General features: G+C 38.6%; 5 protein-coding genes across 9 annotated transcripts; 3 read left to right on the forward strand and 2 right to left on the reverse strand.

The window, feature by feature from the left end:
- On the reverse strand, positions 1 to 5,309 carry LOC116023745. Its single transcript, XM_031264753.1, has 3 exons — positions 4,134 to 5,309; positions 435 to 4,083; positions 1 to 359 (listed from the first exon to the last, which is right to left on the reverse strand). The coding sequence occupies exons 1-3, from the start codon at positions 5,307 to 5,309 to the stop codon at positions 1 to 3; spliced, it is 5,184 nt and encodes a 1,727-aa protein (XP_031120613.1).
- Positions 5,310 to 8,011: 2,702 nt separating this feature from the next.
- LOC116021717 lies at positions 8,012 to 10,301 on the forward strand. Its single transcript, XM_031262181.1, has one exon. It carries the CDS (start codon positions 8,249 to 8,251, stop codon positions 9,812 to 9,814), a length of 1,566 nt encoding a protein of 521 aa, XP_031118041.1. The 5' UTR covers positions 8,012 to 8,248; the 3' UTR covers positions 9,815 to 10,301.
- An 866-nt stretch (positions 10,302 to 11,167) lies between these two features.
- On the forward strand, positions 11,168 to 14,677 carry LOC116021680 (chromosome partition protein Smc-like). Of its 2 annotated transcripts, none has more exons than XM_031262145.1 (9): positions 11,168 to 11,310; positions 11,563 to 11,643; positions 11,765 to 11,824; positions 12,143 to 12,245; positions 12,796 to 13,360; positions 13,513 to 13,648; positions 13,789 to 13,956; positions 14,036 to 14,148; positions 14,282 to 14,677. In XM_031262145.1, the coding sequence occupies exons 2-8, from the start codon at positions 11,563 to 11,565 to the stop codon at positions 14,114 to 14,116; spliced, it is 1,194 nt and encodes a 397-aa protein (XP_031118005.1). In that variant the 5' UTR covers positions 11,168 to 11,310; the 3' UTR covers positions 14,117 to 14,148; positions 14,282 to 14,677. The 2 variants fall into 2 exon arrangements, with proteins under 2 accessions (XP_031118005.1, XP_031118004.1); XM_031262144.1 differs by having other exon boundaries at positions 11,169 to 11,310; positions 14,285 to 14,677.
- Positions 14,678 to 15,447: 770 nt separating this feature from the next.
- Positions 15,448 to 18,213, forward strand: LOC116023281 (SNAP25 homologous protein SNAP33-like). Of its 2 annotated transcripts, none has more exons than XM_031264269.1 (6): positions 15,448 to 15,627; positions 16,466 to 17,021; positions 17,146 to 17,239; positions 17,356 to 17,486; positions 17,652 to 17,749; positions 17,887 to 18,213. In XM_031264269.1, exons 2-6 carry the CDS (start codon positions 16,533 to 16,535, stop codon positions 17,984 to 17,986), a joined length of 912 nt encoding a protein of 303 aa, XP_031120129.1. In that variant the 5' UTR covers positions 15,448 to 15,627; positions 16,466 to 16,532; the 3' UTR covers positions 17,987 to 18,213. The 2 variants fall into 2 exon arrangements, with proteins under 2 accessions (XP_031120129.1, XP_031120130.1); XM_031264270.1 differs by lacking the exon at positions 15,448 to 15,627 and adding an exon at positions 15,676 to 16,169.
- Positions 18,214 to 20,293: 2,080 nt separating this feature from the next.
- On the reverse strand, positions 20,294 to 24,107 carry LOC116022793. 3 transcript variants are annotated; one of them, XM_031263672.1, is made up of 4 exons: positions 24,039 to 24,107; positions 23,722 to 23,958; positions 22,486 to 22,721; positions 20,294 to 22,160 (listed from the first exon to the last, which is right to left on the reverse strand). In XM_031263672.1, the coding sequence occupies exons 3-4, from the start codon at positions 22,705 to 22,707 to the stop codon at positions 20,583 to 20,585; spliced, it is 1,800 nt and encodes a 599-aa protein (XP_031119532.1). In that variant the 5' UTR covers positions 22,708 to 22,721; positions 23,722 to 23,958; positions 24,039 to 24,107; the 3' UTR covers positions 20,294 to 20,582. The 3 variants fall into 3 exon arrangements, with proteins under 3 accessions (XP_031119532.1, XP_031119531.1, XP_031119533.1); XM_031263671.1 differs by lacking the exon at positions 24,039 to 24,107 and having other exon boundaries at positions 23,722 to 24,032; XM_031263673.1 differs by lacking the exons at positions 23,722 to 23,958; positions 24,039 to 24,107 and adding an exon at positions 23,116 to 23,698.
- Positions 24,108 to 24,201: the final 94 nt, after the last annotated feature.

Below are 24,201 nucleotides of genomic sequence, written 5' to 3' on the forward strand. Positions count from 1 at the left end.
TTAGGAGGATAATCTAGGGGTCAAAAGACCCCTCCAGTCATACAAAAGAGAAGAGATAACAGAAGGAGGTAAAGAGATGGGGGTGAAAAAAACAGATGGAGAAAGGAGATTACAACCAAAAGAAGCTAAAGAATCTGCAACCTTGTTTGTTTCTCTATATGAGTGAGCAATTGAAGATGACCATGACGAGAGCAATTGTCGAATGGTGAAAATTGATTGTCTAATCTTCCATGGGATTGGAGCTTCGTGATTAAGAATGAGATGGACAAGAACTGAGGAGTCCACTTCAATGAGAGTTGGTTTACGAGCTGCCAGATCACACCATCTCATAGCAAAGGCAAGAGCAAGAGCTTCCGCTTCTAGTGCACAGGAAGCTGTAAGGGGAAAAGATAATGCAACAATAAAAAAACCTTCAGAGTTTCGTAGGATCGCACCTCCTCCACAAGAGATTGCTGAAAAGGAAGCATCAGAATTGAGCTTTAAGCGTCCAATGGGAGGGTGTTGCCATTTAATCCAAAGGGTCTTCTTTGGTCTCGGGTTAGTGAAAGAAGTCACGAGACCGGCTTCAATAAATCTTTGGTCGGAGGCTTTTGAGGAACAAAAGGGATGGGTTACCGAAAAGGCAAGGAAATCATTTTTAATCTCCCAAATAATACGGTCCTGCGAGTAGCGCCCTCCTTCATAAATCAGAGTGTTGTACTTCTTCCATACATTCCATAGAATAAAGCAAGGCATTAATTTTCGAATGGTAGCTGAAACATTACTCCATCCGTCTTCTGGTTCTGCTGATAGCCACCAGACATGGCATGTTGTTCGAACTGAGGTGGCAAGACCAAGATTGACATTGAAGAGGTTTGCAAAATAAACCCAAATTTCTATAATGCTTGAACAACTCCGCATGCAATGTTCAAGAGAAGCATTCTCATTCCAACAGAAAGGGCAAACTGAAGGTTGGTGAAAACCAAATTTTTGAATACAATCCGGAAAGGGAAGATGACGATGAAGCATTCTCCAAAGGAAGACTGAGATTTTTTTGGGTATTAAATTTGACCAAATATTTGAATAAGACAAAGTGACACACTTACTTGGACGGAAGAGGTTGTAAGCTGTGTCGAAGGTGAAAGATCCCAAGGTAGAAGGTTGCCAGATCAACTCATCCTCTAAGAAAGTGATGTTATCCTCAACTGTAGAAGACACAGATTTCATTCGTCGCCAAGTTATTGAGTCAGAATAACTCGAAGGTTTGTTTGGGTTTGGATGCAGGATTCTCATGTAGTCACTCCATATGGTGCCTCCTTTGCAGTATGAAAACCAAAGTTTGGCAGCAAAAGTGGATTGCAAAGCCGGTAAAGATCTAAAACCCAAGCCTCCCTCTTTTTCTGGAAAACAAAGTTTGGACCAGGAAGTCCAATGCCTTTTATTGTGACCTTGGTTAGAACCCCAGAAAAAGTTTGCCATCCTTTGCTCAATAGAATGGATAACTCCTTTAGGGAGTTGTATCGAAGCCAGTGAGTACAAAGGGATTGTTGATAGGACGTGTTTGATCAAAATGATTCTTCCGCCTGTAGAAAGAAGTTTTCTCTGCCAGCCAAGTAATCTTTTGTCAATCCCATCTAGGATATGTTGGTAGTAAAAGCTTTTATTTCTTCCTTTAAACAAATTGACTCCAAGATATTTGAAAGGAATAGTGTGTCTATGCATACCAAGCTCTCGAGTGATTGTGTTGATTCTTGCTGTGGAAGCAAATTTTGAAGTAACAAAGAAACTTTTGGAAAAGTTGATTTTCTGTCCTGATGCTTGCTCATATTCTTGAAGTGTAGCCTTTATATTCTGCAAGGATTTTCGGCTTCCACTTGCAAAAATAAGAATATCATCTGCAAAAGCAAGATGAGTAATGATCGGGCAAGCAGCTGAGGGGTTCTTGTATGGTTGAATCATACCTGTCCCAACTTTCCTGACTAAAGCTCTTGAGAGTCCTTCTGAAGTCAGTATGAATAGCAAAGGTGATAGGGGGTCACCTTGTTTAACTCCTCTTGATGGTTGGAAGAAACCGCTACTCACTCCGTTGACAAGAACTGAGAAGCGCGTGGCAGTGAGGTTTTGCATGATTAGGTTGACAAAAAAAGTAGAGAAGCCAAATTTGAGAAGTAGAGCTTTCAGGAAAGGCCAAGCTACACGGTCAAATGCTTTCATCATATCAAGCTTGATTGCAACATTACAACCACGACATCTTTTATCAATTGATTGTAAGAGTTCCATGGCCAGGAGAATGTTGTCTTGAATCGACCTTCCTTTAACAAAACCAGCTTGTTCTGGAGATATAAGAAATGGAAGGATGTTGCGCATCCGGGTTGCTATGATGCGAGTGAAAATCTTGCTTACAAAGGAGCATAGTGATATTGGCCTAAAATCCGCAAAAGTTTCAGGATTTGATTTTTTTGGGATGAGCACAATTTGTGCACTTGCGATTGCTTGGGGGATTGGGACTCCAGCAGAAAAATCAAGCACCGCTATGTGAACATCTTGTTTGATTATATCCCAGCAACAACGGAAGAAGGCTCCAGAGAAACCATCTGGTCCAGGAGTGCTGTCTGGGTCCAAGTCCCAAACTGCTGTTTTTATTTCTTCCGGTGAGACAACTGAGCTTAGAGCTTGATTTTCCTTCTCAGAAAGGAGCGGTGGGATAAATTCCAGAAGATCATGAATATTTGAGCAATCCTCTGCTTTAAATAATTCTGAAAAATATTTCACTGCTTCATTTTGGATTTCTTGTTGTTCTGTGAGGATGAGTCCTTCAGAATTTCTAACTCCACAAATGCGTTGCTTTCTGATTCGGTCTTTCACCGTTGCATGAAAGAAAGCTGTATTAGCATCACCTTCACTAAGCCATTTTATTCGAGCTTTCTGTTTCCAAAACATTTCCTCTTGTTTTAAGGAAAGTAGGAGGAGAGCTTTTTCACGATTGAGAGTTTCTCTGTTTGTCTCGTTTGGTTCATCATCGAAACGAGACTGAGCTTCAGAGACTGTTTCTTCCGCTTTCTTGACCTTATCAAATATGTTGCCAAAAGTTGATCGATTCCAATCTCGTAGTTTCGACTTAAGTCTTTTAAGTTTGAAAGCAAGGGCTCTCATACCATATCCTTCATGAGGTTCCTGCCAGTTTGCTTGTACCAGGTCGAGAAAGTTCTTATGAGTAGTCCACATCTTCTGAAATCTGAATTGTTTAGGTGCCGACATGTTGGCATTACAGCCTGAGAAGATGATCGGTGAGTGATCTGATGTAGTTCTGTTAAGAAGGACTCCTGTGACACCCGAGAAAAAATCTCTGAAATCTGCATTTAGAAGAAATCGATCTAGTCTCTTCCAAACGGTACCAGAAGACCGCACTCCCGTCCAGGTATATGTACCTCCAAGTGTGGGTAGATCAAAAAGAGAGTGGGATGAAATAAAGGATGAGAAGTCTGCTATAGAATTCAAATCTGGTGTTGCATTGCCCTTGTATTCTGCAATTTCAGCAATGACATTGAAATCTCCCCCTATTAGAACAGGGTTAGGCAGTGAGAGAATACTGCTTAATTGGTTCCAGAGGCACTGTCTTTCACCTCTACTGTGTTTAGCATAAACTGCAACAAAATCAAAAGAGAAGTTCCAAGGTAGATAACATAATCGGCAATGTATAAATTGATCAGAATCAGTGATAACTTCAAGATGAAAAGAGTCCAGCCAAAAAAGCCATAATTTGCATCTTGTAGAACAGAAAAAAGAGTGAAAATTAAGACTTCGAGCCAAGATATCTGCTTGATCAAGTGAAATAAGAGGTTCAGAAACAGCAAGAAGAGAAAGATTTTCACGTCTCACAATTCTCCGGAGTCTACGACGTGAAGAGAGAAGACCCCTGACATTCCAGAACATGAGCTTCATTTCCAGCGATGAGAGAAAGAAACTCTCGTAAGGGTCCCAGCGGCCAACCGAGTTGTAACCGAAGGTGTAGAGTTTGAGTAGTCTTTTCTGGGACGCCTTTTCTTCCCTGAAACTGGGACGAAATCGTCGAAAGGTCTCGAAAGCTTCATTGAAAGAAGGTTGCTATCTTTTTTCCAAGACTCCAACAAAGCTTTTGAAAAAGTATTTGAGACCTGGGAAGTTTTACCATCTGACATATGGCCTTGAGAGTTATCTAAATTGAATTTTCGGGAAAGTTGAGGACAATGATCATCAATAAGAACCGGGTCCAAGGCATGGTTAAAAGGAGGGATGGATTCTAGGTGTTTGGGAGAGGAGATAGGTGGGTTGCTTAAAGGAGTTTCAACCAGACTCGCTTGAGGATCTTCTGAAGCAGAGAGGTCTTGCAAGGAAGATTGAGGGGGGTTGGTGATGTCAAACACTGGAGCTTTAGGAATGATAGGAGGGATTACTTTTTTCCAAAGCTTTTTTGGAGGAGCCACAACAGGGGGAGGTTGGCGAGAAACAAGAGGCTGGGATGACTGGCTTTGAGGAATCTGATCCTGTTTATTATGGAAGCAGATAGCTGACAAGTGACCAAATTTTTTGCAATCAAAGCAGTAATCTGGAATGAACTCATAGGTAATTGATTGGTAAAATCCCCCATATTCACCATTGTTGATCCAGACTACATCTGGTCTTTCTTTTGAAACATCCAGTTCCACGCAGATTCTTGCTACGGAGGGACGATTGTGAGTTAGTGTTGACGAATCGATTTTGAGAGGTTTACCAACCAGATTTGCTATAGTGAAAAGAGCTCGTTTATCTAGGAGATGAGCTGGGAGACCTTCTAAAGCTATCCAGACAGGGACGATCGGAGACTCCACATCTGGTCGGAAATCCGGCGACCATTTGAAGACTTTCATCAGGAAACCATTAAGCATCCAGGATTTTCGTAGCCAGCATCTTTGGAAGTCTTCTTCTCGGTCGAAGTTAAGGAGAAGGTGTTTATGATCTATGAGGCCAATCGAGAAAACTCCCCCAAAACCAATAGCTTCAAAAGCTTTTCGGAAGGTTGCTATGGATGGGCGACCTTGGGGGAATTTACCAACTAAAGCAAATTTGTATCTTTGAGCAAAGAGATCAATCTCAGCTTTCGAAAAGGAGACGGCTGGTACACCTTTGTATCTTTCAGGAGGTTTGAAAGAGACTGCATCAGGGGAATTTGAGGAGAGGATGTCTGCAAAAGATTTGGCCAGGGTGGCCGAGATGGCCCCCGGCGGCGTTGCCATGGAAGAAGAAGCTAGGGTTTTTTTAAGGTCTCTCATTATCTTCCCAAGGGCTCCATTTCTATGAGTGGCCCTATCCATTTCATTTTCTCCTAGCTGATAGGCCAGGCTTGTTCATCTTTGGACTTCTTGACAACCACCACAAATGTCCCACATATTCATCACTGCCACAATCTCTTTGACACAACTTTCAAGCTTTTTTCTTATATACACACTCACTTACACCGTTAGAAATCCAATTTTTTTTTTTTTTTAAATCATATTGTCTATAACATGACATTGTACTATCAAATAAAAAAAATCAGATATTTGTTATTTGTACATGCATATAAGTAAATGGTACGTAGTCCGACTCTCTGGCAAACTAAAATTGCACTGTACTGTTAACTTTTGAATTGTTCATTTTTTGAAAATTTGGTCTTTGTCTGTTAATTTGAGCAAATTTAGTCCAGTTCCTTTATTGTTCAAAGTGTTGCACATCTCTAGTTCCTTAATTATATAACACCAACGATTGAATGTGTAACATTATAGATAATTTAAGAATTGGATTTGCTTAGATTAACGAATATGGACTAAATCTCTTAATTGAAGGAATAAAATTTGAAGGTCAAAATATAATTTTTCTTTGATTTAAATTATGATATTGTGATGAACGACATTGTAAAAATTTCTAAATTTACACATATTTATTTATTTATTTTTGTTAATTTGAACACAAGTTTTTTCGACTAGTCAATTAGGATCACACACAGAGAGTAATATTATTTGTGTAGAAAAAAATTTTAAAGAGTGACAAAGTGACATCTGGTTAATTAATTTGGAAAAGATCCATATCATTTCATTTATAAAAGATTCTTTATAGTTCCAATTAATCAATTATATATAGTTCATGCATGCATAAGATGATGATAATATCACAAGCCAAAGTAGATTAGGCCCAGAATAATGTGCATGCACATGTGATTACTAATAAAATATGGTTATGCTAATTAATAAGAGGAATATAAATTAAAGGTTTTCTAATTTTTTTTTAAAGAAAATATTAAATTTTGCCGTTTCCTAGCTAGCAGTAGCTTCCAAGTAGACAACTTACAGCTAAACCTTGCACTAAGATGCCGGCTAAAACAGGTGCAAACATGGGAATTTTTATTTATTTTTTGTCACAAGAAATTCACAATCACTATTTGAGATGTGCACTAAGTAAATTACGTTTCTATGTAATAACTCACAAATCACATAAGAGAGATAAATCGCACTAGAAAAACTCTGTGTAACAGACTTGATTGAGAGTGTGTTGACAAAAAAATAAGAGAGGTAAATCGCACTAGGAAAACTCTGTGAAATGGGCTTGATCGAGAAAGTACTGGTAAAAATTGAACCCGTGATCTTTAAGTACGAGAGTTATGCTTCACCCACCCCACCACTTATTTTTGGGCCGGGTTTTTATTTTTATTTTTATTTTTTCACACCCAAAACTATATACTTGCTTAATTAATTGTAATTAATATTTATATTGGGTGGTTAATTATATGTTTTTTAAAAGACAAGTTAATAGGACATCCACGTTGCGGTTAGTGCAAAGCAAGCCGGCATTGGAAGACCAAGGCCGGCACTACTCTATGCCAAGTTGACACAAAAAAGAATTTGCAGTCGATGGATCAACAAATCCAAACAACATCTTGGGTGGTTGGTTGGGAGTACAATGTTTGATTAGTTGTGTCTTTTGTTGCTAAAAACTTCCATCTACCACCTCATATATGGCCGGATGCTTTATGTTGGGTAAGATTAGACCTAGCATTGGAGATAAATATGAGTTAAAACAAACATAAATATGTATTTTAACTGATGCCGGTTATCTTTTACGTGATGAGGTGTTTGAAAGATATGCGGGTTTAACTTTAAGGTATTGCACGAATAATAAGAATCTTAATTTTGACTTATATAGAATTCATAGTTATGAGAAATTTTATAATGTCAAAAATTTTATTGTTTTTATAATTATAAATAAGAATGACAGTGATATTTTTGTAAATATGATGACAATCGAAGACCATACTATTTTTTTTTTTCTCCTTAATGTAGCAAACAAAAGGAATCGGGCAAACCAAACTCAACTACATGGCTCTAAACTATGTTGCACGAAAATTTCATGAGGGTAGCATTTCCCTATTTCTCGTTTCCTGTTTCTATACAACATATACTCTAAATCAAGATACTTCAATTGCATATGATCTATCTACCATAAGCAACGGGTTGATCCGATCCCTTTGGGTGGGGAATCAAGAATCCACAAATTGAGAGTGCTCGTGTATGTCTTAATTACCAATTTGCGCATTTGTTCACTTTCTTGTGAAGACACGCTATCTTTATGATATTGTAAAAATTTATATAGGGTAAAGATTTTAGTAGTAATTGGATGAAAGAAAAAAAATTTATATGAGAATGAAAATGAGAAAAAGGAAAGAGTATAACGGCCAGAGGGTGGAACCTTCCTTTTTGATGAATAACAAGACAAAGTAAAGAATGGTGTATTTATCAAAGAGCAGTTAAGCAAAGTCTTTGAGGTAGAGGCCAAACATCCTCAAAATGGCGGGCAAATCTGAGCCGTTGGATCCGGTAGGCGTAGGGCTCTGAGTTGAGTACACGTACTACTTCCAACTTCCCTTTTACCTCTCTTTCTTTCTTCTTATCTTTGCTTCCATGCATGGATTTCTCCCCCAAAATAGTGTGCCATAGAGAGAGAAAGTAAAACCAGCCAGCAAGAGAGAGAGAGAGATAGAAAGAGAAGTAAACATCTCTTTTAAAGTTGAGCTATTTCTTCAAGTTTCAACTACCCTTTTGCTACTACATACTAACCAGTGTTCTTGAACAGCACAGCAGAGCTGTGCTGTTAGATCTTGCTCTTAAAGTGAATGAAATTCATAGTTTTTTCTTCTTTGATCCGTTCAAGATTCATCAGGGATCAGATTTGAGGCTTTGGGGAATCTGATCTCATCCAATTCGGGTTTGAATTCGAGTCAATGGAACAACAAGGGGATCAAAAAACGATGCTGCAGAAGCAGAAACACTTCTGCAAGCTCTGCAGCAGGAGTTTCCCCTGTGGTAGATCCCTAGGGGGGCACATGAGGTCTCACTTGATCGGGAATTCATCCGAAAACCCCGAGAGGAGCAGGAATTCGGGCTCGGGGATCGATGGCAGCGTTCACACTAGCTATATCCTGAGGGAAAATCCCAGGAAAACCTGCAAGTTTGCTGCAGAGTCTAGTGGTGGGGGTGGGGAAGATGCTTTGCTTCAGAGGCAAAACGACAAGGTGTGCAAGGAATGTGGGAAAGGTTTTCCGTCGTGGAAGGCTTTGTTCGGGCACATGAAGTGCCACTCGGAGAAAATAACGATGATCTCGACGAACAACAACAAAAGCAAGATGGAGGAGGCTGCTGATTCTTGGAATGTTGTTGTTGCAGATAATAGCTGCCATTCTGATGACAGTGAGGCAGCTAATAAGAACAATAATGCACCAAACCGAAAGAAGAGATCGAGGTCGAGGAGAGTTACAACAGCTACTACCAAAAGGTACCAGGTTGTTAATAATGCTGCTACAACTAATTCCTCTACCTTAACTGCTGCTAATAGTGCTTCCCCCTGTGTTTCTGAGAATGCTGTTGAGCATGAACATGAAGAGGTTGCCATGAGTTTGATCATGCTTTCTAGGGATGTGGGTAGTTGGGGTGGTTTAGCTTCTGTTACTGAGTGCTCTGATAACAATTCTGAGTTTCTGGGAATCCGATCTTCGGCTAATTCTGAGATTAAGGCCAAGAAATTGGGAGCAGATGAGAAACTGAAGAAACCAAAATCCAGAGGCTCTGGGATTCCTATAAGTGGAGGCAATAACAATAAGATGAAGGTTTCTGAAGCTGACAGATACAGGGATTGTAATCTGGTAATTGACAGAGCAGGATTCGAGAAATCCGAGGTTGATGTTCCTAGTAATGCCCAGGGGAGTTCAGACAAGCGAAAGCAAAAACGAATCGAAAGGGATGATGAATTTGATCAAAATGAGGTCTGGTTTAGCTCCCTTGATTCTGAGAAGAAGATCAGATTTGAGTGTTCTACTTGCAACAAGAGTTTCCACTCTTACCAAGCTCTTGGTGGCCACAGGGCTAGCCACAAGAAGGCGAAAGACGGGTCTGACAAGAACACTGACCATTATTCTGCAGCTGCAGACAGCAGTGAACAACACAGCATCCTAGGATTTGCAGACAAGGTTGTTGAGAGTTCATCAAAGAAGATTAAGGTGGCTGCTCATCATGAGTGCCCAATTTGTTTCAAGATTTTCCCATCAGGCCAAGCCTTGGGAGGCCACAAGAGATCCCATTTGATTGCTGAGGCTAAAGCCAATCAACAGCCCACTCAAATAATCCAGAAACCTTCATCAGTGCCAGAAACCCGAGATTTTCTTGATCTCAATTTGCCCGCTCCAATTGAAGAAGAAGAAGATAAAGAAAGCCATCAGAGCTCTGGATTCCAACCATGGTGGATTGTGGGAAACAGCTATAACCATGAGCAGCTTGTGCAGCCTACTTTCTGAGTTATGATCATCAGAAAGGTTCACAGAAGTGTACAGATTCATTCTTTCTGCTTCAAAGCAGTGACAATTCCATTTGGAGCCATTAAAGATAGAAATTAAAGCCACCCTCTTTGGAGCACTCTTCACAGTACAATTTTCCCCACATTCCAATTGCCAGAAGATGTGTAATTTTCTTGCTTTTTTTTTTTCTTTCCCAATTTTTTTTGCTGTAATTTAGGCACACTTGAAAGCTTCAGCTTGAGCTAGACTTGAAGGGGTGCATTAACTTTCTTTTTACTATACTGTTGTATGGTGTAATTGTTTTATCTTGGTAGTAAAGGGAAATGATGAGGTGTTGAAGAAGATGGACAGTGAGTGAAGTCAGAAAGATCAGATATGAAGTCCTTTTTTTTTTGGGAGGTTTTATAATATTGTAAAAAGAGATTGCCAGTGAGCTCAAAGGTGGTTGTTTAGTCACCTACCATAAAAAACATGAAAACACATCTCATATCCCTTCTTAATCACTTTGATAGTGCTCTTCTCTTGTCTCGCCATTACCTAAGAGTGCATGCTAGATAAATTTCACTTCTATACTTCACAAAGCATGCAAAAAAAAAAAAAAAAAAAGAAGAAAAAGAATGCATTAGAATGACCATATGCAAAAAACTTAACCATTAGAATGTTAGTACAAATCGAACTCGTAACATTGTAGATAGTCAATAAAGTAAAGAGATTTCGTACCCAAACAATGCATTTTGGAGAGGGAAGGTGTTGCTATCAACAATAGAGCTGCCAAAATAGTGATCCCTCAATAGTTATTCCATGGTCTTCAGTCTACCTTGCAAGGTGGGCCCGTGTCCGCTTACATACTAAATGTTCACAATTTGAATTGTGAACATTCAGTAGGTAAATTGTGAAGATTTCAGTTATGAACATTCAACATATAAATTGTGAAAATTCAATATATAAATTGTGTATTTTGGACTGGAGTCCACCTTCCACATAATAATTTGCTATGTGGATCATGGTCCATGCAATAATTTGCCGTGATTCCTTGGGTGGGCTTTTGGACCAATGTTGTAGCTGTAATTGTTTTTGTGTAATAGTCTTCAAATTAACTATACTAAAAAATTATGTACAACACATTTAACTGAGAATGTATTGACAAGAATTAAAGTCATGATTGTTATTAGAATCACGTTTCGCTCATATGTAACTCTTTTTGAACATAAATATCCATTTTTAGATAAAAAAGAAATGAAACATCTAAAAAAAATATGGAAGGACAAACACCCAAATAAATGAATAATCATCCTGCAAGCTAGATGGAGTGCATCAAAATTTAACCCGCATTCGTATTCGTTTGGTCCGGGTCGACATATATGATCTGGATCCACTTTCAAGGTTTAAATTGGCATCCATTTCTGTTCACAGTTTGACCTCCTTCTTTGACCTCGCGCAGAGAGAGCGACTGAGCGAGGAGGGAGAGAGATTGACAGGCGAAACCCTAGCAAAAGGTATGCTCTGTACATTAAGGCTTATTTCATTGTTGTAAATTTTGAGCCGTGTCTTTGAATTTGGATGATTTATCTTTTTATGTGGATGTTCAGTTTCATGTGTTCGGCTATTGTAAGAAACAAATGGCGGTTGTCGAACATGTTTAAGTTTACTGTTAACAAGAGCTAAGCGTGTTTCTATTCTGAGAATGATGCTCGTATGTTATATGTGTGTATTAATGTATGCATCTCTTTATTTTGGATTGTGTTTAGATGTCTGATCAATCAAATAGGAATGGTGACTGCACCTTTGAGGTAAAGGAATTATTGGAGATAAGGACAAGATGCACAGAGGTATGTTAGGGACAAGGTTTACATATGGTGGTTATGATGCCACTGCACAATCTGGATTAGTTTGGATAGCTATGGTTCTAGTTGATGTACTAATGGACTTTGAAAATGATTTATCATGCAGCTAAGGAAGGAAAAGGATATGTTGAGAGACTCACAAACACAGGGCTTTGAACTTATCAGAGTAATTTCTTATTATCTTGGTTGTTTTCTGGAATTGATGAACAATCAGATAGAGTTGATGATTGGTTATCTTTAGATGTGCTAAAGATTAAGAACATTAGTTAAATCATATGGTGTGTAACCATAGGGTTAGTTGGTGTACTGTTAACAATCACAATCACTAGGAAGTGTGAGCTATCTCTTTATAACCAGCTTCTTGTGTTAATTGGTAATTGGAGTTATGCTCTTTGTAATGGATTTAAATTGTTCAAATGAACAGAAACTCAAGGAAATTATATCTTTGAAGTAAATATCTCATGTGAAAATTCTTTCTTTGCAGAAATTAGAAGAGCATGTACAAACATTATCTGGTGTTCACTCAGAAGACAAACAACGCATCCAAGAGTTGGAAAGGGAGTTGGACAACTGCTCACAAGAAATAGGTATTGACCCCAAACCAACAATGTCACCTTGAATGAAGCACTTGGTTTATGTACATAAGAAGCTACCAATGCATTGCATGTTTTATTTTTGGATACAGGTTATTGATGCATTATTTCTTTTTTTTTTTTTTTTTTTTTTCAAAATTGCTCTTATTTTTGTTTGACTAGCATTACTTGTGGGCACTAAAAATAAACCAAGAATTTACTGTCATTTCCTAAACTTTGTACCAAGATGGGCAGACGGCTCAAAATGTATGAATGGTTGCCCTTGTCTCTGTTTTCACCCTTTTTCCTAGGTACAGTAACTTTGTTATTTTTAATTGCAAAACCATCCCCTAACCGAAATTCCTATAGCTGACATCACTGCACTTGATATGCCATCATCATTGAGGATGAACACCTTGTTATTGCAAATTTGATATTTTAATGGGGAAGCATTTATTGTTTTTGCATGAAGCTGGACTATTCCTTTTCATGCAAAGATATAATCCTCTATGATCCTCTTTCCATTAGCATGAGATCATCATCACTGACAACACACTTGCAATAGATTACCTGCAGGATCAACTTACGTTAAGGAACTCAGAATTGAATATGCTTTGTGAGGAAGTCTGCAGTCTTAAGTTGAAACTTGAAGGCATGGAAATTTTAGAGGAAGAGACTGGAAGGTTAAAGGAGGAACTAGAGATTACCCATGCTGATCGTTTGATTTTGATGCAGAAATTGGAAAACAAGGAGTTGGAGCTTCAGAGTTCAACTTTGTTAATAGAGAAACTAGAGGAGTCAATTTCGTCAATGGGATTAGAATATCAATGTGAAATTGAGAGCCTGAAACTTGATCTCACAGCATTGGAGCAAAATTGTTTTGAATCTAAAAAATCTCAAGAGAATTCGGCTCAAGAAAATGCTAGGATGAATGCGTTGTTTCATGATCTTGAGCTTCGGTTCCAGGATGCGGAGAACTTTATTGAATATTTAGAGAAGGAGAATGGAAATCTAAGGGAGCAACTGCAAATCTATGAAAAGAATGCCAAAGTATTTTGCCAAAATGTAGAAGAGCAATTTCCCCAATTGCTAGTTACTGGGAATGAAGAGGCTCTAGAGAATAATGCTAGGTATGTAAGTATGTTATCGACCTGCATGTGCATATAATAAAGCCATTTTGGATATCTGTCTTCACAGTAAAATGCATGCCTTTATCTTCTGGAAATTGGTATTGGGGATGTATAGATATGACTCAATTATTTTCTTCTCTCTCTCTCTAAAGCTCATGTGGAGATATTTTGGGTCCTCTCTTTACCAAACTCGCTATTCTAGGGGCATCGGATGTCCATTTTAAGGAAAAGACAGATAAAATGTCTCATCAAATACAGAAATATGAATCTCTTGTGGAGAAGCTTAAGGTATGTTGGTATCGACTCTAGGTTTATGTCTTCTCTTCAAATGATCTAATTGTTTAGTGCATCAATGCTTTCTGGTTGACTTGACTGGGATTGGATTTTGTAACAATTCAGATTAACTTATGAGTTAAAATGGTGGTTAGGAGGAGCTGAAATTGGAAAGGTTAACGGCAAAAGAAGAAGCAGAGGATTTAGCTCAGGAAATGGCCGAGCTAAGATACCAAATGACTGGGTTGCTTGAAGAAGAGCGCAAACGCCGTGCATGCATTGAACAAGTATCTTTGCAGAGAATAGCAAAGTTGGAGGCTCAGGTATCAATATTAGATTCTAACCCAAAGTGCTGATTAAGATAAATACGAGGTTCCTTATACATTGTTTTTGGTAATGAAGCTTGAAAAAGAACGGAAGAAATCCTTTGTCAATGAAGAACAAAGTAAAGCTATCACCACTCTCAATGTCACTGAAGAGTAAAACATGCAGGAAAATGGTGGAATATATTTCAGGTTTGTTCATCTGAACTTGCTCCTTGATGTTCCTCTAATGAACTGAATCTCTATACTCCACACTTTTACTGTCTGTAACTTATAATATTGTATTTCACATTTTTCAACTGTAATTGTACCCTTCATGACTTAGAAGTCACCAAGCAAGCTTATACTTCTGTTGAGAACTGACTGGGTAGGCAAGAGGCTGTCGTTTTTCACTTACAAAGAGGGACTTCCATGAATGGAAGATGCACGAGTTCCTTGCTCTAGCCATCACCGCACCCGGGTAAAGGAGCTTGCATTAAAGTAAAATGGGCTGCTCATGAATGAAACTTTGTGTTGTTTTGTTTGCAAGTAAAATGGGGTTTTCATGGTAATTGTGAAAACTGTGTATGAAGTCAGTTGGTAGTAGGGGATTCCATACTTGTACACTTTGTGTAGGGAGTGAAAGAATGGTTTAGATTTCAATTTTAGGCAGATATTCATTTCAATAGGAGGATGTATGGCTCATTTTAGTTTGAATGAAAAAAATGGTTTTCATGTCTCATTGTGGTCTAGTGATACACAATCTGTAAGTTGCTTTGTTTAGTTGGAGATTTTTTATTTTTAAAATTTTTGGGTGACAAGGGAAATAAAAAATTTGTCGTCATTATTCTAAATATTTTATTCTTCATTTTTGACATTTGATTTTAGAGAAAATTATACCGGCTTTATGTTGGATTATGTGAAAATAATGTATTTTCGTACTAACTACAATCATGATAGAGTATTGTTAAAATGAGCGTGTGACAGTTCTTCATATAATTTATAGCACAAAAGGTAATGAAATATCATTTGACAGTTCTTCATATAATTTATAGCACAAAAGGTAATGAAATATCATTTGACACTTTAAAAATCATCATTAAATCTAATTAATTTATGATTATCATGAAATTTTGTTTTGTTTTTTTTTTTTGTTTTGTTTTGTTTTGTTTTTTTTAAATTTCAAACTTCAAACTTAAGAGCCTTTTATAGCTTTTACCTTGGGTATTATTGGAGGAGAGAAACTTTTATTTATTTTTATCATTGGACAACTTTGACCGCAAAATATAAGTGAAAAGACGGAACGAACCCCACTATGAATTTATGTACGGAATGGAAAGTTGGAAACGGTTGAATTGTCGTTGAAAACGTCATCTCCACGCGGTTCCCTTTTACGTATAGAACGCTCTCCCCATTTCTTCTAGAGACACGCTTTACCATGTTGTACTTCATCGTGCGAAACTTGTACGTAACATAATTATTAAATGAAAAATGAACAAAGAAGACCGTAACCCACCCAGTCAACCAACTCCATTGTATTCTTTCTTACCTCAACTCCTCCTAGTCCTAGGATGTCATATACATAGTGTCCATATAGACGTTTCCATCATCTTCAATTTTAGCATCCAAAGTCGTCTAGCTTTGTTGAGAGTGGAGGCGTTAATTCATAGGTTTACTTCTTCGGATTCTCAGGTTATTATTCTCGCCATTGTTTGTTCCTTTTTCTCTTTCACAATCAATCTTTAACTGGGTATTTCAATTCTTTTCTGGGTTTATTAAAATTCAACGCCTTTTTTGGTTCTTGAGTTTCATCTATCGGGGTGGATTTGAAGTTTGTCCGATCATCGCCGTGCTAATTTTTCTTTGTTAGTTTAGTCGATCAGATGAAGTTTTGAGGCAATCTTATTTAGATTACTGTGTTTTCCAAATTGGGTGTTGACTTATCTCCGGATTACATTAATTCTTTTATTAGAAAACAGAAGGGATAGATGATAGAACCCGTTTTCTGCTTTATGCATTTTTTTCTTTTGCCCTTAAATTGAAATGAAGAATCAGAGGAAAGTTCAGTTTTTTGGTGTTATTTTTTTTGAGTGATGAGAGAAACGCCCAACTACTATCCGAGTGCAGGCACTATATATCCCGCCTTGTAACCTAGGAGATAAACTAGCCTAGGTTAACTCAAACCAAGAAGGTCAGCAGGTCGCTCTCACAGGGAGTCGAATTTGTAATCTCAGGTAACCAAGCCAACAGCCTCACTAACTTGGTTGGGATTGACCCCGGCCAAGTTTTTTGGTGTTATTCATCTGATTGGTAATGCCGTAATGGATTTGTTGTGTTGAGTTGGTATATCCATTTGACATTGAAGATGCAGGCTTTACACTTTTGAGCTGTATTCTGTTCTTGTTATAGCCTTAATGATGATATGTGTGTTTATCTGCTCTAGAACATGTTCTTCACTAGCTTGTTTTTGGTAATGATTGTTGCTATAAATTGCATATGCTTGATAGTTTGATCTTGTTTGTTTTTGCAGATATCTTCTTTGAGTACTAGTGACAGTCCAGTACTCCAATCTGATCCTGAATATATTGTAACTGAAAATGTTTGGTCATAAGAAGTCCCCTTTGCATGGGAATGCTAAGAGCCACTCCATCGTTCCTGGATCTAACTCGATTTCAAACCCTTTTGATTCTGACGATGAGTGTGATAAGAAGCAGAATGTTAAGCAATCGAGGACTTCTTCCGAGCCTACTCAGTGTACTCTGAATACTAGTACTAACCCCTTTGATGATGATGAAGCTAAAGGGAAATCCTCGTCCTCATCCACATACTCCTTTACAACCGAGAGAAACAGGTACAAGAATGATTTCAGAGATTCGGGTGGGTTAGAGAATCAGTCTGTTCAAGAATTGGAGAATTATGCGGTCTACAAAGCCGAGGAGACTACAAAAGCTGTTAATGGGTGTCTGAAGATTGCAGAAGACATGAGGGAGGACGCAACTAAGACTTTAGTCACTCTACATCACCAGGGCGAGCAAATTACGAGGACTCATATGACTGCAGCTGACATTGACCATGATCTTAGTCGGGTATGGCCTCTCAATTCGTTATTTGTACTACATGCAATTCATGTCACCGTATTCACACTGGTATTGCCTTGATTTTCATGAATTTTTTTCACTATTGGAACAAACTTGTAATATTTGGTTTTAGGGTGAAAAACTTTTGGGAAGTCTCGGAGGCATATTTTCGAAGACATGGAAGCCTAAGAAGACTCGTCCAATTTCAGGACCTGTTATTACAAGAGGTTAGTTAAATATTATGTTTACAAATGTATGTGATAGTATGAACAGGGCGGGAAGTGCTTGTTTTTCGGATGTAGAAATAGGTTATCTGCTTCTCTGACTATTTATAACGTTGCAGATGACCCAGTTCAAAGGAGGGGTAACCACTTGGAGCAGAGGGAAAAATTGGGATTGAATTCTGCACCCAAGGGGCGGTCAAGCAGCCGAACCCCTCCTCCTGAACCAACTAATGCACTGCAGAAAGTCGAGGTAGTATGCCTTTGTAACCTAGAAAAAGTGTCGAAATCTGTTTCTTCTTCTCTCTTTTCTTTCATTGCAAGTCAAATTCATTCTAGTAAACGTTAGATTTTTATATATATATTCTCACGGATACATGACATTGCATAAATGAGAAACTTTTTAATTCTCGAACAGGCGGAGAAGGCAAAGCAAGATGATGGGCTATCAGATCTGAGTAATATCCTGGGGGAGCTCAAGGGCATGGCACTCGACATGGGCGCTGAAATTGAAAGGTAACCCCCCGCTTTTTCTTCCCTTATCTCTTTATCCTTCCTGTGTTATATGCGGGATCGATCTTATGCTGAAGATGCAACTATTAGTGATTATTTCTCCCTCATTGATCAATGGTACCCCGGATATGTACGTTCAGGCAAAACCATGCTATGGATCATCTTCAGGATGACATTATAGAGCTCGATTCCAGAGTTAAAGGGGCTAACCAGCGAGGCCGACGTTTGCTTGGAAAGTAGAGCCATTGTTCTGGGATCAAGACCTGGCGCATATATAACATTTCGCCTTCTCAAATTACTAGATTTCAGGTTCATCTTCTTGTTCAACCATGTTTTGTACTGTGAACCAGCTCTTTCGTTCTACATTAACAGCATCAAAATGCCAACTTTAATTTGTTGAATCTATTGTTGGTGTTGAATGTTTGCCACTTTTGCTATTCATTAATTTATCCAAACACTCTCATACATCCCAAGGATTCTAATCATCAACACCTTTACTACTTTTTTTTTTGGATTAGACCACGAGGTGTCCTGAGCAGACTTTATCTGTAGGAGGCACCTTAAGCCCGTGTCATACTCAGACTAATCCCCGTTCACACCGGGCCAGCCCAATTAAGGGACAAAGTGCTCGCCAGATTGATTTTTTTCCATAAACACCTTTGCTACTATAGTGAAGTTAACTAATTAATATGACGTACAGGATAACTATATATGATCTAATTAATCTCAATCTGTGAGGCTTTTGGTGCAAGTAACTTTTGTGAGATTACGCTTTCAAAAGCACTGATCAAAGCCTTAACGTTGCTAAACATGTTATTGGCTGCCGCCGGTGAGGAGTTGCCATCCTGGCCGAGCAAGATTACGCTTTCAAAAGCACCAATCAAAGTCTTAACGTTGTTGCCAAAGCCGTGTTTGTTGCACTGTCGTCTTCCATTGTCGTGCTGTCGAAAACATCCGTACAATCTTTCTTATTCCCTTCTACAACTATGTATTGAACGACAAGTTTCCTAGGACTAATAATGTCGCCGTCCTCTTTTAACAGCGTTTCCTCCACTATCTTCCCCCTTCTCAATACTAATTTTCTGGGAAGAATGTTAGCATTATTTTCTTGCTCCGAGTTAACTTCCATTTCTTTCCTTTCAAACTTCACCCTTGTGACCAGTTGAGCTGTCAATGCGGGCAAGTTAACTTCCCTTTCTTCTGAAGAGTTGTGGGGGGGTTATTATTGAATCTTCTTTATGTTCTTTGATCACAAATAATGTCTCCTCCTCATTAGGTTTTCTTTGGATTCTGCTGTTTCTGCCATTTCTATGTTGTGTTCTTGTTTCCCTATCCTCAGATGTCTCAACTAAACTTCCACCTTTCTGGTTTGATCTGGAGATTCCCTTTGTTTTTGAGCTGCAAATTTGATGTTTTGCAGAAACAGAAACAAACCTTTTAACGTTGTCATGTCCTAGAACTCGATCTTGTCTGATCATTGCCGGGAAAATTGCTTTTTGCTTCTTAATTAAAGTGCCTGCAAATTTCTTCTCCATCATATACAAACGTTCTTCTTCGGACAAAGGTTTTTTCTGCAGTTTTGATGCGAATCTCTTAGGAATCCTTGCAGCTTCTTCACCATTATTGTTGCTGCGTTTGCCACCATACTTGCAGTTATCGTGGCATGACGCCAATGGAGCGCTCAGATATCGCGGCAAAACCACACTGATTTTTGTGTTTATGTTCCCCGTCGAATTCCTCCTCCAAGAAAAGCCTCTGGGCTCCATTTTCTCAGTCTCAAAAGCTTCTTCCGCCATTGCAGGGAATGGCAAAACCTGAAATCAAGAAACTATTTGAGCATATAATATATAAACATAAATGTACAATCCAGCTTTTAGTTGAAATGAAAAACATGCTTTAATCTGGTATCAAAATCATGCCAAAAGTAATCGGGCCCGCGTGAAGGGCGTGTTAAACATAACTGTGCAATCCAACTATCAGTTTAGACTTTTCATGCTTCAATCGAAACCAGAAAACTCAATAACATGAACTCATATATATATATATATATATATATATATATATATCAAATTCACAACACCCCCTAGTTACTGCAAAACTTTCCAAAATTTCAGCTGGAAATACAAAGAATCATATGATCAAACATACCTTAAATCAAAGTCCTGGCCTTCTGGTTAGGTGAATTGAATTTGCAATAATATTCTCCTTTGAAATAATGTAGTATTATCTGTTGTTATTGCATGTAAATATATATATACATAAATTTGATACATGCACGTATGTATAGTTATACATACATACTATATATATACGTATGTGGAGTATCCCTATGTATATGTGAGGAGATGCGCTTTTGTTGCAAAGGTGACTGGTCCGACAGCTGTGATTTTTGAGTCCAAAGAGATAAGGAGCAAATCCCAAAAATAGATACAACAAAAAACAGAGGAGAGAGAGAGAGAAGGAAAAGTGGGGGCCACAAACAGGAACAAATATTCTTAAAACATGGTTGTAGATTCCTTGGAAGGTTCGGTTATGTAGAGGGACAAAAAAAAAACTTTGACATAAAGTTTGGAATATTCACTTCACAGTACATGCCCTGTAGCAGCTGTAATTAAGAAACTAATTAAGCTGAATGTTGTTTGGTTACAAACTGTATTTACAAACAAGAATAAGAATGTTGGCAACATTTAACTTGAATGTTTACACACATCCTTAAACCATGAAGCCTTCATTCTCAAAACTGGGCAAGATTCTACCACTCTTCCCCACAAAACATCAAATTACTGTTTTTTTTTTTACTGTACTGTAGATCTAGTTAAAGTAGCAATGAAATGAGCTAAAGAGGAGAATGGCTAATGGATCGAGCAACACGAGCCATTTGGCGCCTTTTAGTCTTCCCCCAAACTGGCAAGCATCTGTCAGCAGAGCTATGTTTCTTACCGTCACTATGCTGCTTCGAGACTGAGCACGCTGTCATCTCCGACGCTTTGGATTGTCTCCTCCCTCTCCCGCGACTGCATCTACTAACGCTTCTCCTTGCAGAACCGTGTTCCAAAGCAGTGTGAAGATCCTTGTTTACTTCTTTCTGAAAGTTGTTCGGTTGCAATTTCATCTTTTTCTGTCCCCTCTTTAGCCGACTAGGTAATGAGGCGTCGACTATTTCCATCTCTTTAGCATCATGGGTTTGTTGATTATTCACCAAAGAGGATGCGATTCCAGCAAACCAATCTAGGCAGTCATTAAAGGCTTCATTTTGGTCAATGAATTTGGTTTTTGAATACCTCTGAATTCCAGATGACGCAAGAACAAACAATGTGTCTGCTGCAACCCTGTCTTCTTCCTCTTCTTGGATCTCGCCTTCTAGTTTCAATGAGCTAATACATCTTTCGAGTTGGTTATCCTGAGAATCCCCTCTCGGTGGAGCGCACTCTTTGTTCTCAGGGCTAACGGGTGCTTCCAAATCTCTCTGCGTTGCAGCTTCAGTCGTATCACTTTGCTCATGTGGTGATAGTACAAACTCTTTTTCTAGACCAGAATTCGAGTTGCTATCAACTCCAGTATCAATGAAACGGTTACCTCCATCGTATTCCTGTGACTCAACTGTAGGGTTAGGAGAGAAACTACTGTTGACGATCCCAGACTTTCCACTACAATCCATCTCCCTGTCTTCACGTTCAAGTGGAGCCGAACGTGATTTCTTGTAGGTATTGCCAGAAAAGTCATCATCAGATGAATAGTCAGCTGGAAACATATTCAAATCCACAACTTTTGGCAGATTTTTGCTATCTGAAACCTTAATGTTTGCAGTAGGACTGTGCCCAGAAGTGCGGTCACAATGATCAGCACCTTCTCCCTCGGGAATATCAGGCGTGGCTTCATTATTCAGAACTACGCATTTCTGTCCACATAGATCCTGACCTAATTCATCAGGCTCTGCAGGTGCATTCAAGTCAAACAAGACATTGGCATTTCTGAAACTCGAGTGGGAAATGGAGGAACCTCCTGGGGAGAAAGAATCGAGTTTTGGATCAATGTGATGTGAGACAGGCATTTTAGGCACGTGAACAATGTTGTCCTCATCACTATCCTCGTACTCACAAGCTGGAAGTTCAAGATCCAACATTCTCTTCCCAGACTTGTTGATTCGAGACGATGATAGTTCACATTCTTTTAAGACACCCTTTGTTGGATATTGGTCGGGAGCCGGTTTTAGAAAGTACGGAGGCTCTCGAGGCATCTGAGCACTTAGAGAAGACGGTTCAACGCCTGAGAGATTACTAGAAGGACAGAAGGAGAAATCAGACCTCAATTCGGAAACAAGATGTGGTTTTAAATTGCGATTCAATATTTCTCTCTTCCTAATTTCCTCCATCAATTCCTTTTGTCTTCCATATAGGCGATGCAGCTCATAGACCTAGAATAGCAACAAACATCTTTTAGTTAAAATTTCCCCAGAAGTATTGGAACAGTAAATGACAAGTCAAGCACGCAAGAAGGCTCCTATAGGCTCCTATACTGCACGTATTCGCTCATGCCCATCCCCACACTCAAAGAAGGAAACGACAAAAACTATACAGTATTCCAAAATAACGTAAGCATGACTTATTGGCGATTGCTATGCAAACTTAAGAATAAGGTTATGATTACTCAATGTCTTTCAATGATGTATAATAAAACTTTATTTAAAACGACAAAGGAAAAATCCAAAGTTAAAGGATCTAAAGTCTACAACGGCTTACTTGATATTTGAATGTCGCTTCATGCTTGAGCATCATCTGCCTAAAAATTTCTTTCTGGTAACCTACATTATGGTCCATAGTAGACGGGGGCAACAAAACATTAAAATTTTGTCCACTGCTCCACGTGACATCACCCTGTGTTATTGGCCATGAATGACCACTAAGACCCACATTAAGATATCTTGGGTAGTAATATCCCCCGGTTTGGCTTCTACACTGCATTATCTCCTTCCTTCCTGGAATGGACCAACAAGAGAATAAAAAAACACCTCATATTATTGAATACGAGGAAACATGAAAACCGTGAACACAAGCTAATGCAGAACATTTCTTATGACTTCTACACACAAATAGTTATAAAGATATATTGTCAAAAGGTGAACAAATATGTCAAAAACCAAAAAAGTCAGGCTGCAAAATCATTTAAGGAGACTAAACCAGTAAATCTAATTGTTTGAAGCTTCCTTCTCTCATAATATTGTAAAAAAGTCAAAATAAATCTTTCACATCTATGGAGAAAAGAACACTCATACAAGTCACAGATCAGGCAACCAAAAATCAAGTGCAGAAGACGAAGAAACGAATCAAGCATTTTACTTGAGATATTGCATTCTTCTGAGAATTACCTACCAGTGACCTATTGTTTAAGAGGATCTGCAGAAATCTCTGTGCAGCACAAAAGAGATCCCGGGTTCGGGGAAATCTTCTGAGACAGAAACAGTAGAATCACAATTCACAACTACTGAGTGGCAATTCACAGCTCCATAAAACCAAAGCACAGATAAATCAGAAGTGTATTCAAAATTTCAGAGTTTTGGTGAGAAATCTCAGCTTTTGCCTAGAAGATGCAGCACTTTATCCAAAGAGTAACAAAACAAACATCCCAATTCAAGGAAGAGGATAATGCATAAAATAACCTTTTATTTCTGTAAAAAGAGAAAAAATTTAAGCACTTCAAAATATCTATTCAGAAGATAGAGAAGTGGTAAGACTCAAAACCATAAATTCTCTTCCCAAAAGATCTCACCAAAAGAAAACAAACATCTAATCACAACAATTGACAGATCCGTAAATCAACATCTCCAGAAACAAATCCTGTACATCGTACAACACACACCCACCCAAGCTGCTACGGAGAAAGATGCACAGCATTTATGAGCAACACAACAAACAAGAAAGCCATTAAGGAAACAACCTAAGAATGGACAAAAAAGATGAGATTTTTTGATAAATTACCAGAGACCCAGACTTGAAAACTGAGAATCAAGAGGAACCCATTACTGGGGAGGTCAGAGCTGAAGAGTTCACAGACTCAGAGAGAGAGAGAGGGATGGGTTGAAAATGAGGCTTCTTGTGACGATGCAGAGAAAAGGGACGAAACGGATGCATAGATTTTCGTCCATTGTCACACAGCGGCAAGGCAGAATGCGGAAAGGAGCTTGGCGTTTTGTGGATCTGCTGGGGCCACACCCACTGCTTTCAGAGTTTCAGTAAGCATAAAGGGAGAGAGAGAAGAGAGAGAGAGAGAGAGAAAGAATTGGAGAATAACTTACATGGGAAGAGACATGGGATTTGTCAACACTTTGGGTCTATCTATTCTTCACCAGTTTTTCTATATCTCTAGTTGGATTTCTCTTTTTTCTTGATCGCCACTAGTGTAAGAATTTCCCGGATTTTCCTTTAGATTCACTCCATTGCTCTGTTTGGTCATTATTT

The sequence above is a fragment of the Ipomoea triloba genome, chromosome 6 (genome assembly GCF_003576645.1).
Source record: "Ipomoea triloba cultivar NCNSP0323 chromosome 6, ASM357664v1".
Classification (NCBI taxonomy): Eukaryota; Viridiplantae; Streptophyta; class Magnoliopsida; order Solanales; family Convolvulaceae; genus Ipomoea; species Ipomoea triloba.

What these genes read in the sequence shown, in the direction of transcription:
- LOC116021680 (XM_031262145.1), top strand. Translation starts at nt 11,563, where the DNA reads ATGTCTGATCAATCAAATAGGAATGGTGACTGCACCTTTGAGGTAAAG. An exon ending in TAAGGACAAGATGCACAGAG is followed by an intron (nt 11,644 to 11,764) that starts GTATGTTAGGGA and finishes TTTATCATGCAG; the next exon opens with CTAAGGAAGGAAAAGGATAT. An exon ending in CTCTTGTGGAGAAGCTTAAG is followed by an intron (nt 13,649 to 13,788) that starts GTATGTTGGTAT and finishes AATGGTGGTTAG; the next exon opens with GAGGAGCTGAAATTGGAAAG.
- LOC116023745 (XM_031264753.1), bottom strand. Translation starts at nt 5,309, where the DNA reads ATGGATAGGGCCACTCATAGAAATGGAGCCCTTGGGAAGATAATGAGA. An exon ending in CAGATGGTAAAACTTCCCAG is followed by an intron (nt 4,084 to 4,133) that starts GTCTCAAATACT and finishes GAAAAAAGATAG; the next exon opens with CAACCTTCTTTCAATGAAGC. An exon ending in AGCAATCTCTTGTGGAGGAG is followed by an intron (nt 360 to 434) that starts GTGCGATCCTAC and finishes CCTGTGCACTAG; the next exon opens with AAGCGGAAGCTCTTGCTCTT.
- LOC116023281 (XM_031264269.1), top strand. Translation starts at nt 16,533, where the DNA reads ATGTTTGGTCATAAGAAGTCCCCTTTGCATGGGAATGCTAAGAGCCAC. An exon ending in TTGACCATGATCTTAGTCGG is followed by an intron (nt 17,022 to 17,145) that starts GTATGGCCTCTC and finishes ATTTGGTTTTAG; the next exon opens with GGTGAAAAACTTTTGGGAAG. An exon ending in AGGACCTGTTATTACAAGAG is followed by an intron (nt 17,240 to 17,355) that starts GTTAGTTAAATA and finishes ATAACGTTGCAG; the next exon opens with ATGACCCAGTTCAAAGGAGG.
- LOC116022793 (XM_031263672.1), bottom strand. Translation starts at nt 22,707, where the DNA reads ATGCAGTGTAGAAGCCAAACCGGGGGATATTACTACCCAAGATATCTT. An exon ending in AAGCGACATTCAAATATCAA is followed by an intron (nt 22,161 to 22,485) that starts GTAAGCCGTTGT and finishes TTGCTATTCTAG; the next exon opens with GTCTATGAGCTGCATCGCCT.
- LOC116021717 (XM_031262181.1), top strand. Translation starts at nt 8,249, where the DNA reads ATGGAACAACAAGGGGATCAAAAAACGATGCTGCAGAAGCAGAAACAC.